This window comes from Brachyistius frenatus, unplaced genomic scaffold, assembly GCF_029030835.1.
Source record: "Brachyistius frenatus isolate BFR_SWC_R1_liver_20210118 unplaced genomic scaffold, ASM2903083v1 Contig_9, whole genome shotgun sequence".
Lineage (NCBI taxonomy): Eukaryota > Metazoa > Chordata > Actinopteri > Embiotocidae > Brachyistius > Brachyistius frenatus.
This window is the reverse complement of record NW_027210608.1, coordinates 954,879-967,999: the sequence shown is the minus strand read 5'-3', so window position 1 is coordinate 967,999 and position 13,121 is coordinate 954,879. Positions and strand designations below refer to the sequence as shown.

The 13,121-nt window shown below is 39.6% G+C and overlaps 1 protein-coding gene across 4 annotated transcripts in view; it reads left to right on the top strand.

The window, feature by feature from the left end:
- phkb (phosphorylase kinase, beta) overlaps nucleotides 1–13,121 on the top strand; it is a 118,678-nt gene that overhangs the window by 50,373 nt on the left and 55,184 nt on the right. For all 4 annotated transcript variants that reach the window (XM_069690278.1, XM_069690279.1, XM_069690280.1 and 1 more), the window contains 4 exons: nucleotides 300–357; nucleotides 2,572–2,649; nucleotides 4,579–4,737; nucleotides 5,247–5,341. In XM_069690278.1, coding sequence (XP_069546379.1) covers nucleotides 300–357; nucleotides 2,572–2,649; nucleotides 4,579–4,737; nucleotides 5,247–5,341 — 390 coding nt within the window. The remainder of the gene's footprint in view (nucleotides 1–299; nucleotides 358–2,571; nucleotides 2,650–4,578; nucleotides 4,738–5,246; nucleotides 5,342–13,121) is intronic.

The following is a 13,121-nucleotide window of genomic DNA, read 5'->3' as shown; positions in this document are numbered from 1 at the left end:
TATTATTTGTCTTTGTTTCATTAACTTTCTGACATTTCAGACCTTCAAATCTCCTTCTCAAAACAAACAGCACAAGTTTGAATTATTTTCAAAAAATGACCTTGTGAGGGAGAATTATTATTCCCCTTTTCTGTCAGTGTTTATTCACAATGTCACGTCATCTATATCCTTTCTCTGTACCACACTGTTCCATATTCAGTGCTACTAAAGTTCAACCATCCGCTGCTTTAAAGTCCCTGTGCCTCTCCTCTGTGTGAAATGGAAAACCAATAATTCCTCCTCTCTCTTTCTTTCTCCAGCTTTTTGATGGGATCGAGTGCGAGTTTCCCATATTTTTTATCTACATGATGATTGACGGTAAGCCTTGTTCTCTCCACCACTGCTGTTATGATGCCTCGAGTGTCTCGTTGGCGAGATAGAAGACAGACTTGTAACATTTGACAGGAAATTACAATTTGGTGTTCCCCAGGTTTTAGAGGACTTAAAGACAGTTTAAAAAGATGTGATTTATGACTAGTTTCTCCAACAAATGTGAATTCAAGCATGATTTAACCACCTTCATGCTTGTTTGTACTATACTGACATTTTTAGGACTAATAAATATCCAGATTTAGGACCTCCTGTAACCATCTCAGATTTCACTTTCAACAGCTCGAAATGCATAAATGACTTTTAAACTGAAACAAACAGCTTAAACTAAGTCAGAAACAGGTAAACAGAATTTTAAGAACAAGCCTCGACAATAAAATGCTCTTAAACTATAACGTGTACCTACTAGCACTTATAGTACAGTGACAACACAACAAGAAGATTCAGTACAATGTAAACCTACTGAGCCCTGAACAACAAGGTTTCCTATTGCAGGACGTTTTAACATGATGCTTTCGTTTATCTGCAGTAGCCTGTTTGGGATTACTTGGAGTTAAGTGGTCAGATTCCTGTTTGGTCTTGTAGGATTTTTCACTTGTGAAGCACACAAATGTGCTTGAACATTAAACGTCACAACTCATTATACTTCATAGACAATAGATGACATGACTCTATATGTGAGAGGGTTGTTTGTCGAGGCGGGCCCTGATAGTTTCTCAGCTTTATGGAGCATGTTGGCATCTTTTAGCTCATTTTACTCTTTCTTACAGTTCTATTTGTTGTTATTGCCAATCTACCCTTTACTCAGAGTTATAATCTGAATTATCTGACTGTTTTTCTGATTTAATGCTTAGTATACATAATGTTTTTTATAGTGGGTAACTTTAATATTCACATGGATTTTGTTGGAGGTTTCTTCCTGTTAAAAGGGAGTTTTTCCTTCTAAATGACACTCGTGGTTGAATTTGTTGGGTTCCTCTTTTAATTACCTTGCGATAACCTTACTATGTAAACTGCCCTGAGATGACTTGATCTGCCGCTATATGAAGACTGAATTCAATTGATGATCATGGTTTTCCTGCCACACCAGGCAGCTTTTTTCAGCAAAAAAGTTTAGATAAATCCACCGTACACTGTCTACACCCAACTGCAGACATGTAAAGTTAGTATCTGATGAGCAATGTCAAGCCAAAGGAATAATCATAATCTTGTTCTGGATCTACTGGTTGTGTAAAAAGGTGGCTCAAACAAGTGGCCAACAAATCAGCTAATGTGGATTTAAGGTATTTTGTTGTTGTGTTAAAAGATGAATGAAAATACATTTAAAATGTATTTCTTTTCATATTACTTACCTGGTATAAAACATAAATCATAAAGTAATTAATGCAGAGTTAATACAGAAACTGTTGCAGTTTTATTCATATCTTACCATGTTTTTAAAAAAAAGTACTTAATTAAAATACATGCTCATATAGACACACACACATACACAGTCATGTTTCCATTGCTTCAGAGGACCTTGCATCGACTTAAATTAATTTCCTGGAGACTTAGACTCACCATAACCACTACTTAACCAACTCAAATCTTCCTTTGACTTACTCTAAAACTTTATGATTGAAGCTATGGAAACTTGCTGTTTGTCCCCAGTTGAGTCTCCTTAGCGTGACTGTGTAAATAGATGTATGTCCTCACAACACCCAAACTGATATGTGGGTATGGACACATTTTATTAAATCAGAATCAGATGTGAGTGAACAGGACGTGAGTGTTTCTGTGACTTCCTGTGCAGACTGAAGGCTGCTGGAAACTATTCAACATGACGGCAGCTTTTTGTCTCTGACCACTGCTGCTCCCGCCGGCTCTCGTCTGCTTCCGAGGCGAGGCCGTTCATCTCAAACAAGCCTAATGACCTGCTCTATTCACACATGGGCTCCGTCTCACATGACTCTGTACCACTGCAGGGAGCCGTCAGGGTAAAGACCGTTCATGTCGGGTCAGACATTTTCATTCTCCCATCTGGGTGATGTCTCGTTAAGTTCACGGTAGCAGCGCGTGAAAGCATCATGAAAGTAGGGGTTAGGGGTGGAGGGGATGGAGGGATGGGGAGATTGCATATGTTTGCATGACATACATGACTTGTTGCTTCATCTTTGTATGTTTCTGTTTCTGTTACTGTGTGCGTGTGCGTGTGTGTTGTAGGGGTGTTCAGAGGAAATAAAGCTCAGGTCAAAGAGTACCAGGACCTTCTTGAACCCATCATCTTCCAGTCTTATGAGGGTGAGTAACCACATAAATACAAACACGTACACACACACATACCCAGTGACTGATTCATGAGAAAAATGGTCACCGCACACAAACACATATCATAACTTTATCTCATCTGGCATGTCAATATGATTAATTTTGGAGTTTTGATTCTGTCGCTGTTCTCTTTCCCTCTAGCAATGAAAACTCTCTCTTATTAAATCCTGTCATACATATTCATAAAACACATACCGTGACCGAGGCTCACAAGGGCGTTACATTCAAGTGAACTCAGCCATTCCTCGTGAGCAAAGAGCCCGGCTTCTATAGTCACCTGCACCCGTTGCTGCGAGGGGAGGCAGTTCAATGATAGGGATGTCAAGAGCTCAGAGAATCGTATTGGTCCGTTCATAATAGAACAGGAATGATTGGAGTGCAGAAAGGATAATGATGTGAGACAGAGCTGACTTAAGTTGCCCCAGATGTCTCCACAGAGCCTTTGTACTGGATCTGTATGAATTAATAAAACTCCTGAAGTTAATTGGCTGGGCTTTAGAGGATAACACAAGTACTTTTTCTTTTTTTTTGTTCACCATTAATACTCATGAAAACTCTAAACCCACAAATGTATTCTGCTGTTTGAGGCTGCTATTGTGTCTTCCCTGGGACCTCCCAGGACTCACAGGCCCCCACTGTTGGGTTGAAACATAGACACAGGTTGCAGCTGTGCAGGACATGCTGCTCTACTCTGGTCAATGGACACCATTACCTACAGTTGTGCTACAGTATGTTTCAGTGACTCAGGTTAGATTCAAACTGGACCACATACGAGGGTGAATTTTTATACTGCTATCATTTATACCCTGAAAGGTTCAATTGCCCTCATAAAGTGGCCAAAATGTCGCCTTTATGATCAGACTGAATTGCAATTTGATTTCAATGTGCTCATGTCATGTTTAATTATATTTTGATGTAGTTCGTGAGTAGAATCTGCTGTCACTTACAGTTGACAAAAAAAATAATGTCAAGAGTTACTGTAGTGTGTCTGGAAGTGAAATTACAACAACCTTTGTGTTGTTATTCAGGAAATATGAGCATGGTACCATGCTAACTGAACAGGGCAAACATCACAGTGTTAGTATGTTGACATTGGCATTAAGCTAAGCGAAGTACAGCCTCATTGAGCCAATACCATAAAACAACTGTTGATTTTTTTTTTTTTTACTTTTAGCATATATCCTGTATCACCAAATTTGAAATGGCCACTTCCTCCTGGTATTGCTGCCAGCTTGATTGTGTGCTAGACACCGTTGACAAGGAGGAGATTCAACAAGAATTTTAGACAAAACAGATACGAAGAGTTCCAGACGCTGTCACGAGCATGTGATCCTCACCAGCTTCCAAACCATCACCACTGACATTTGTGTTCGCTGAAAGGTTGAGCATGTTCTTCTGTAATGGTTTGGGAGTGATTTTTTTTTTTTCTTCTTCTTCTGGTCTCTCAAAATCAATATTTTGCTTTATCTATTTTACAGTAGATTTGTAAAAAAAATATATATATCATTTTCAGTATTTTTCCTTTACCTCTGCATTTTTTTTAAATGAAATATATGAACCACCATGATGCATGTTTTGAATCAGCAGTCCAGGTAATTACATCAATATCCTGTTTCTGTCTTAAATTAAATGTATTTAAAACTACGATTCTATGAAAGAGCCTATACTATTGGGCCACTTACATGCTAAGATGTAAAGTAAAAACAAAAATTCAAAATAGCATTCAAACTGTTGTGCTATGTGAAATTGTTGCTCCAGTTTCTGTCCGTCACCACTGATGTCTCATTGAAGTAAACCTTCTGTGCTCTGTAACGAGTGTAGATTCTTCTCAGTCAAACACGTGTCCAGAGAAGGTGTCGTCTGCATGCACACAGAGCTCACGCTCCTCCTCTCTCATGCCAGGCCATGCTGTGATCCCTAAATACTACCATGTACCGGCTGACTTTGTGGAGGCGGAGCAGAGCAAGCACGGAAGCCAGAAGCGTTTCCCTAGCAACTCAGGCCGTGATGGGAAGGTCTTCCTGTGGGGTCAGGCCCTGTTCAACATTGCCAAGCTGCTGGGTATGTATGTATGTATGTATGTATGTATGTGAGCGAGCGTGTGCTGACTTTAGCCCACCCTTTCAGTCCGGGTATTCTACTGTTAGTCTGTTGATTCATTAATGATGTAAAACTAATATGACATTCAGGTCATATTTGATTCGAATTATGAATCCACATTACGTGGGGCAGACAATAGTTTCGTTATGTATTATTATCTAATGATTGTAAATATTGCAGTACTCTCCATTGACGTGAACCCAAAGATGCAGTTTGACCCATCCATTGTGTGTAATGGTTTGAGACATTTTTTGTTGTTGTCTTTCTTCTTGTACACTTGGTTCTTTGTCTGTAGGGGCCCATGTATATGCATGTTAATGATTTTCATATTAACCTTTGTGTGTGTGTGTGTGTGTGTGTGTGTGTGTGTGTGTGTGTGTGTGTGTGTGTGTGTGTGTGTGTGTGTGTGTGTGTGTGTGTGTGTGTGTGTGTGTGTGTGTGTGTGTGTGTGTGTGTGTGTGCGCGCGCAGTGGATGAGCTGATCAGCCCCAAAGATATTGATCCCGTCCACCGCTACGTGCCGCGGCAGGACCAGCGCAATGTCAGCATGAGGTACTCCAATCAGGTAAGCTTTAATGTAACTACAACTGACTGTTGTTACTCTCTTCTCTCGCTCTCATCTGAATTCTAAATGACATTTTCCCAACCCGTTACCTTCAATACTCATACAAACTGTAGACATTCATTCACAATGTAACATTAGATTCAAGTGCTCCTCGTAAACAGATACTCACCCTTTTAAATACGCCTGAAATCAGGGCATTTAAGTGGTTTTGGCCTGTCAAGTAGTAACAATTTACACTCTGTAAAGGAATAATCTGCTGGTTATTGTTTCATCAAGTAGCACTAAGTGCATTTTGCTATCAAGGCAGGGAGTGGGCAGTGGCATGAAAAAAAAAGAACATCTGTCTTTGTGATATCTGTAGTCTATCCAATGATTATATTTAGAAGAGTGAATAATGTATCTTCAAACTGTAATGAAAAATCACAAGTTTGAACCTACAGATAGAATTACTATTGTCAGTCATTAAAAAACATTTTACTCATTATTTACTCTCACTCCATAATTCACAATTTTATAAAGACTGTCTTTCCAGCGATGATGTGATGACCTAGTTCTCCGCTAGTTATTTTAAAAGAGCTCTTTCCTCATCATAGCATGAATTGTTTGAAAGTCTACGTTCACTCAAGCATCAAACAGGTTTGAAGTTACGCTGTCATATTGTTCTCATCAGGCTTTATATCGGCATACTAAATCTCTGTAGAGTTAATCCTGGTAGGTTAAATTAGAACAACGAACAGCTGCATCAGAGAGGCACACGTTTAAACCAGTAATAAGTAGGTGGAGGTTGTATAAAAATGCTCGGTACCAGCTTAAATGGTAACATATTGAATTATCGATTTATACGATTTAATGGCTATAGATGACTAGAGTCAGTTTTGATAACCATCAACCTGGCAAAGATGGATGTAACTTACATGATCAGGCTGCTTTGGGCTTCAATATTAGCCCTTACTGTAACTCTTTTGACAAGAGCCTGAACAATATTGGATTATTAGGGCCGATACTGAAAAAATAAATTGTGATACCAATATATCGACCGAAATGTGCTCATCAAAACCTAGTGACAAAAATATGTAATGGAGGCAGGTTATTTTACAATTTCATTATACATTTTATTTTCGAAAATGACGTCATTGCATTAAAACAGTTTACTTCATTGGGAGCGTAGTAATAACTAAGTAGATACCTGCATTTTTTGAGAAACAACAAATATTTCTATTAATTTCAAAATTACTTCAAACATATTTTTCTGCATTAAAATCAGTAAAATAAGTTTCCATATCAGCTGATAAAGTCAGTCTCACAACAGTCTTTTATTCACTTTTTGACATAATTGAACGGGGGTTGTATATGTACTTTCCCTGGAGTTATATCAAGGTAACTTCTATTTCACTTTGTGTCACAACTGAGTCGAGCACGACTGTTATTACATATGTGTTACTGAAAGTGTTTTCTTCATTGTCAACAATCTCAGAAATCATCTGAATCTTGTAGGAGAGCCGAGACTCATCCCAGTTGTACAGATTTTCTGGCCCTTGTCCCTGATATGTACTTCTATATTTGAGGAGGCATCAGCTATGTTGTAACCCATCATGTAGCTACAGCAGCTGCCCGTATAGGCTTTGATACTATGCAGTAATCCCTTAATGCAACTGTACACCAACTTTACTTCTGCATTTTCTGCTGACTAACTCCACCTCTGGCAATTCCTGTATGCAGTTTAAAAACATTTCTACCACTCAGTCCTGCTTACCACTTTGTTGTGTTATTTATGTGTGCTGAAGTTTTAATTACAACTCATCCATCATCACCTAAACCACAGAAGCCATCTAATTTTATCTGTCGACGGCCAGACGACTTGGAGACGAGGATTAAACCCAGTCCATTTCTTCTACGAACTGTCTCTCTGAATGACGATGATGTCTGAGGTTTAATCAATATCTGAGATGGCCGGCAGCTCTGACAATCACACAGATGAAGGCTGGAGATACGTACACAATGATGTGCATTCTCTGTGCTGTACAGTGTGGACTGATAAGTCCCATTCGGCTCCTGTATGTTGAATTTTTGTTTTTGTAGTTGAGCTGATAGAAGAGACGATGCCAGAACAAGGCATACAACGGAGGATATGTCCTCAGAGATATGATGAACAATAGACTGAATCAAATCTGTTTCAGGGAGAAAGATCATTAGGAAGAACAAAGATGGAAAGAGTCTTGGAGAGACAGAATAAGAGATGGGAACATGTGTCTGTAAGAGGTTTAAATGTCAATATTGAACTCTCTAGGGCATACTGGTATTTTTTAGTCCAAGAAGAGGCCCACTGTATAACCGACAGGAGTTAAAAAATATCCACTTAAAGGTTCTGACATTTCTCTGTAAAGACTTTTCTCATCCTGTCAAACTGTTTTGAATAATATTAAAAAGAAGTGGTTTTAGATTTCCAAACTCATACAAGGAAGCTATCACTCCCATTTTCACTTCACTCAGTCTGTTGCACCAGCTGCTAATATATATCAAAACTGACAAAACATAACAATAAGATAATAAGAATCAGACTTTGATTTAGATTTTTGGTGTAGCAGAATATTTTGGATATAACAAATGAAAATGGTCATGACAAACCTGATGGGACCTTTCACCTACTATTTTGTTGCCCAACCTTCAGAGGTAATTACTGCAAACAAATGGCTTGTGTAGCTCTCAGTGAGACTTCTATAGCTCTCTGCAGATAGTTTGGTCCACTCTTCCAGAGAACATTGCTGCAGCTGTCTCAGATTTGAATGCTGCCTTCTCCAGACTTTGTTTCAACTCATTCCATTAATGTTTGATAGGATTCAGATCAGGACTCATTGAAGGCCATTTCAGAATAGTCCCGTGTTTTGTTTTTAGCCATGGGGTGATTGTTGCTGTGTTTTGGGTCATTGCCCTGTTGGAGGAACAGTGACCTGTGACTGAAACAGAGCTTTCTAACACTGGGCACCACGTTCGCTCCAGAATACCCTGACTGTCTTTAGTTTTCATTTTGTCCTGCACCCCTTGAATCACCTATTTCGGCCATTTATTCAGAACTTTATTTAGCTTTTAATTCCTTCCTTATAGCTATTTTTTTTTCCAATTTTTCAAAGGTTTTGTTCCAGCGCCATCTTCGAAAGTTAGCAAAGATTTATTCTGCCATCAACTCGCAAGCCTTCCACGCAGACTGCAGTTGTAGCATGTGGCATTTAGGTGTTGTTGCTGACTGAATATGTATATATAATTCTGTTATTTTCTATTTAATTAAATTTGTGAGCCCGAAAGTCTTTCCACAAACACTGCAGCTGCAGAAGTGGCTCTCGGTGTTCAAATACCCCCCGTGGGGAGTCATTACTCAAATCATTTGGGTTGCTGAAGGACTGAAATAGTTAATTAAAAATGTATCAAAATCTGTATGATCTGTGCATGTTTATGGACTAACATTGATTTTTAACTGGGATCAACAGAGAACAGAAAATATATTGTTTTAGGTACTTCTTTCTTGTTAACAGAATATCAGCCTCAGCTTACTTGAATGTGGTGTTGTTTTTCACAGTAGGAAAACAGGATGAATAGATGCAGCTCCATTGCCTTGGCAGCATTACTTTTATGAATTCAGCCACTAAACTAGTGTGCTGTGTGAGCGAAGCACGACTCCCCTCAGGTAGGCTGCATGTTTTGTTCAGCTTGTCTAAAGTTTTATCACAGTAACACTGTGTTGACACTGAATTTGGAGGCAGCGTGACAGTTTGTTGTGAACCTCGTTTCCGATGTTAACGGGCACCAGTCAGCGTACAGCCCACCAACAAAAGCCTGTCACATTTAGTTTAATGTTTTCAGGCATGTGTCGTCCAAATAAATGTGTGAATGGTTTTTTCTTTAACTTAATTTACGAAAATAGTTTAAATTTGGGGTCTGTAAACTTGTTAATGAGGTTATTGAGGAGGTGATAGCTTTTTACCTCAACTTAAAATGCTCATGCCATCTGTGAAGTCTAATTGGGCGTGCCAAGGCACTAATAAGCGGAGGGGAAAGATTGCTTAATGACCACAACTTTCGCTGTCCAGACATGGCCGGTCCTCTGATGGTATTCACAGATGAACATCCGAAATAAATCATACAGAGTACATTTCTCATAACACCCGGCTCAGTAATCTGGTGATTGTTGTTGCTACAATGCAAACAGGAAACTTTTGTTCAGTTTAATTTCCCAGATTCGCAAGAAAGAAAAATGAGCTCAAAGCGGGGCTACCGCATTGATGTATTGAGAGATTGATAGGTGCTTTCACTCAAACTGTTGGTAGGACATCTTGAACTGCAAATAAAGTCAGTTTTGACTGTTTGTATTGTGAATTTTAAATCCACAAAGGATTGATAAATGGGGCAATCAAAAAGCTTTAGACAGCTTGCAGAGTCCACAGAGCAAAGGGAAGCTATAACCGTCATGAATAAGTGTTCCAAGTTCCACTGCTTGATCAAAATCAGCACCTGAGTTTCAGAAGGAGCCAAATCCAATTAGTAGGGGTGGGGGAGAGCTACGATTGTGTTGTTGAGGGCGAGAAAACTTGCCTGTTTTCAACGCACGGTTAGCAGGACTCATGTTATAGGAGCCAAATGTCATTCCGCCACATTGACTTCATTTGCAACAAATATTCTCTCTCAGACACCTCAGAATGTTGACAGTCTGACCATCGGGGATGAATTCATGGTGCAAAACCAAGCTGCAACCAACAGTGACGTCACCCATTAGTTTGTAGACGGCCGTTATGAAGCCTCGAGTTCGGAATTTGTTCTTGGACAGTGACTTTCTGCCCCTCTTGAACTCCAGTGACTGCCCCTAAAAAACACTTTGCCTGGGTCAGTGCTTCATTGCCTTCAATTTATTTAAGCATTTCAAGGGTCTTTGTTGCCAATTTCCCAAGTTTGAAACAAAAATGTATGTGCACTCTCTGGTCAACTCCGTGGTGAAATTGCAAATGGACACGTACCACTGCTCACAAAAATGTGTGAAACTCAGCTGCTGTTTTTGATCAAGCGACATAATTTGGAGTACTTGCTTACAAAGGGTTATACAGCGGGTAAAATAAGTATTGAACACGTCACCATTTTTCTCAGTAAATATATTTCCAAAGGTGCTATTGACATGACATTTTCACCAGATGTTGGTAACAACCCAAGTAATCCATACATACAAAGAAACCAAAAACAAATAAGTTCAGAAATTAAGTTATGTGTAATAATGTGAAATGACACAGGGAAAAAGTATTGAACACGTTTACTGATATTTATCTAATAATTTGTACAAAAGCCTTTGTTGGTAATGACAGCTTCAAGACGCCTCCTGTATGGAGAAACTAGTCGTTTGCATTGCTCAGGTGTGATTTTTGGCTCATTCTTCCGCACAAACAGTCTTCAAGTCTTGAAGGTTCTGTGGGCCTCTTCTATGAACTCTGATTGTCAGTTATTTCCATAGATTTCCAATTGGATTCAAGTCAGGTGATTGGCTGGGCCATTCTAGCAGCTTTATTTTGTTTCTCTGAAATCAATTGAGAGTTTCCTTGGCTGTGTGTTCGGGATCATTGTCTTGCTGAAATGTCCACCCTTGTTTCATCTTCATCATCCTGCTAGATGGCAGCAGATTTTTATCAAGAACGTCTCGGTACATTTTTCCATTCATCCTTCCTTCAATTATGTGAAGTTTGCCAGTACCGTATGCTGAAAAGCAGCCCGACACCATGATGTTCCCACCTCCAAACTTCACTGTTGGTATTGTGTTTTTAGGGTGATGTGCAGTACCATTTGTCCTCCAAACATGGTATGTATTATGGCATCCAAAGAGTTCAAGTTTGCTCTCATCTGACCAGACTATATTCTCCCAGTATTTCACAGGCTTGTCCAAATGTTGTGCAGCAAACTTTAAACGAGCTTCAACATGCTTTTTCTTCAGCAATGGAGTCTTGCGTGGTGAGCGTGCATACAGGCCGTGGCGGTTGAGTGCATTACTTATTGTTTTCTTTGAAACAATTGTACCTGCTACTTCCAGGTCTTTCTGAAGCTCTCCACGAGTGGTCCTTGGTTCTTGGACAACTCTTCTGATAATTCTTTTCACTCCTCTGTCAGAAATCTTGCGAGGAGCACCTGGTCGTGGCCAGTTTATGGTGAAATGATGTTCTTTCCACTTCCAGATTACGGCCCTAACAGTGCTCACTGGAACATTCAGAAGTTTAGAAATGCATCTGTAACAAATGCCATCAGCATGTTTTGCAACAATAGGGTTGCGAAGGTCTTGAGAGCTCTTTGCTTTTGCCCATCATGAGATGTTTCTTGTGTGACACCTTGGTCATGAGACACATTTTTATAGGCCATCAGTTGGGACTGAACCGGCCAATATTAATTTGCACTGACAAGGGGCCGGATTGCTTTCTATTTACTGATAGATTTCAGCTGTTGTCGTGGCTTTCGATGTCTTTTTGCACCTCGCTTTCTTCATGTGTTCAATACTTTTTCCCTGTGTCATTTCACATTATTACACATAACTTAATTTCTGAATGTATTTGTTTTGGTTTCTTTGTATGTATGGATTACTTGGGTTGTTACCAACATCTGGTGAAAATTTCATGTCAATAGCACCTTTGGAAATATATTTACTGAGAAAAATGGTGACGTGTTCAATACGTATTTACCCGCTGTAGTTCCCCACTGCTCCTTACACATTTGATTGTCCCTCCTAGATGTAAAACTTTCCCTGTACCAGAAAATGTATTTCTACTAATGTGATGTGTTCCTAGTGTATAGTTTATGGCCCATGGGGAATATTTGTGCAGGACCAATGAAAAAACCCCGAATGATGATATGCTGTGGGCAGCACAGATTTAGTGGGTGCCATGTTTGAGTCAGGTATCCACTTTTTATAATACATCTCTTTGGCGTTATTATATTTTTTGTTTACACCTTCTCAACACTTGGTGAGAGCACAGGTACATATTATCATCTTTTAAGCTGATATGAAACCTGATAGCAACCACACACGAAAAGCATTTCATTTGTACGTGTGATGTGTATTTAATTTAAATAGCCTTGAGGTGTTGCAGGTGTTTTGCTTCTTCTGTCTTTAGAATGTCAGTAAATCTGAGAAATCTTCCAGCAGACAGTTTTCAAGCAGTAAAACCTGAAAGCTGATTTGAAGACTATTTTCTTTTCCTGGAAGACATGAATGCAGAAAATCTGCCGACTTTTGACTTCAGGACGTACCTGTATCCTTGCCCTCAGCCACAGAAATTAGATGTGTTTGTTTATTCATCCGGCTGGTGCTAAGCTGAGCGCCTCGCGGGGTCAAACGGTCACACAAGTTGTTGGCTCCATCCTCTACTCGCCTCGATCCTCCGCCGCCTCTTTCACCTCTGTTCTTTTTTTGTCTCCCATTGCTTTTTACCTGCTCAGACTTGTTTTTATTCTTCCTGCTCTTTATCTGGATTTTTCGTTTCTTCAGAATCTCTCTCACTCACAGCTTTTCTGTCTCAGCCAGACATAGCTTTCATGTTGTGTCGGCAAAAAGGCCTGAGATGTGAAGAGAAAAAAATTTGAGTGAGCAGAGGAAAAGAAAAGGGGTGAATTCAGAGGAGGTATTTTGAAGGTTATTGTTCTGTGTTTTGAGCAAGAAATATTGTGTGAGCTGTATGTGTGTGTGAGTGTGTGTGTTTGTGTGTGTCTGTGTCTTTTTGCGTGTTTATAGCAGCTGTCGAGTTGCTTCTGCATCACCGGCGTG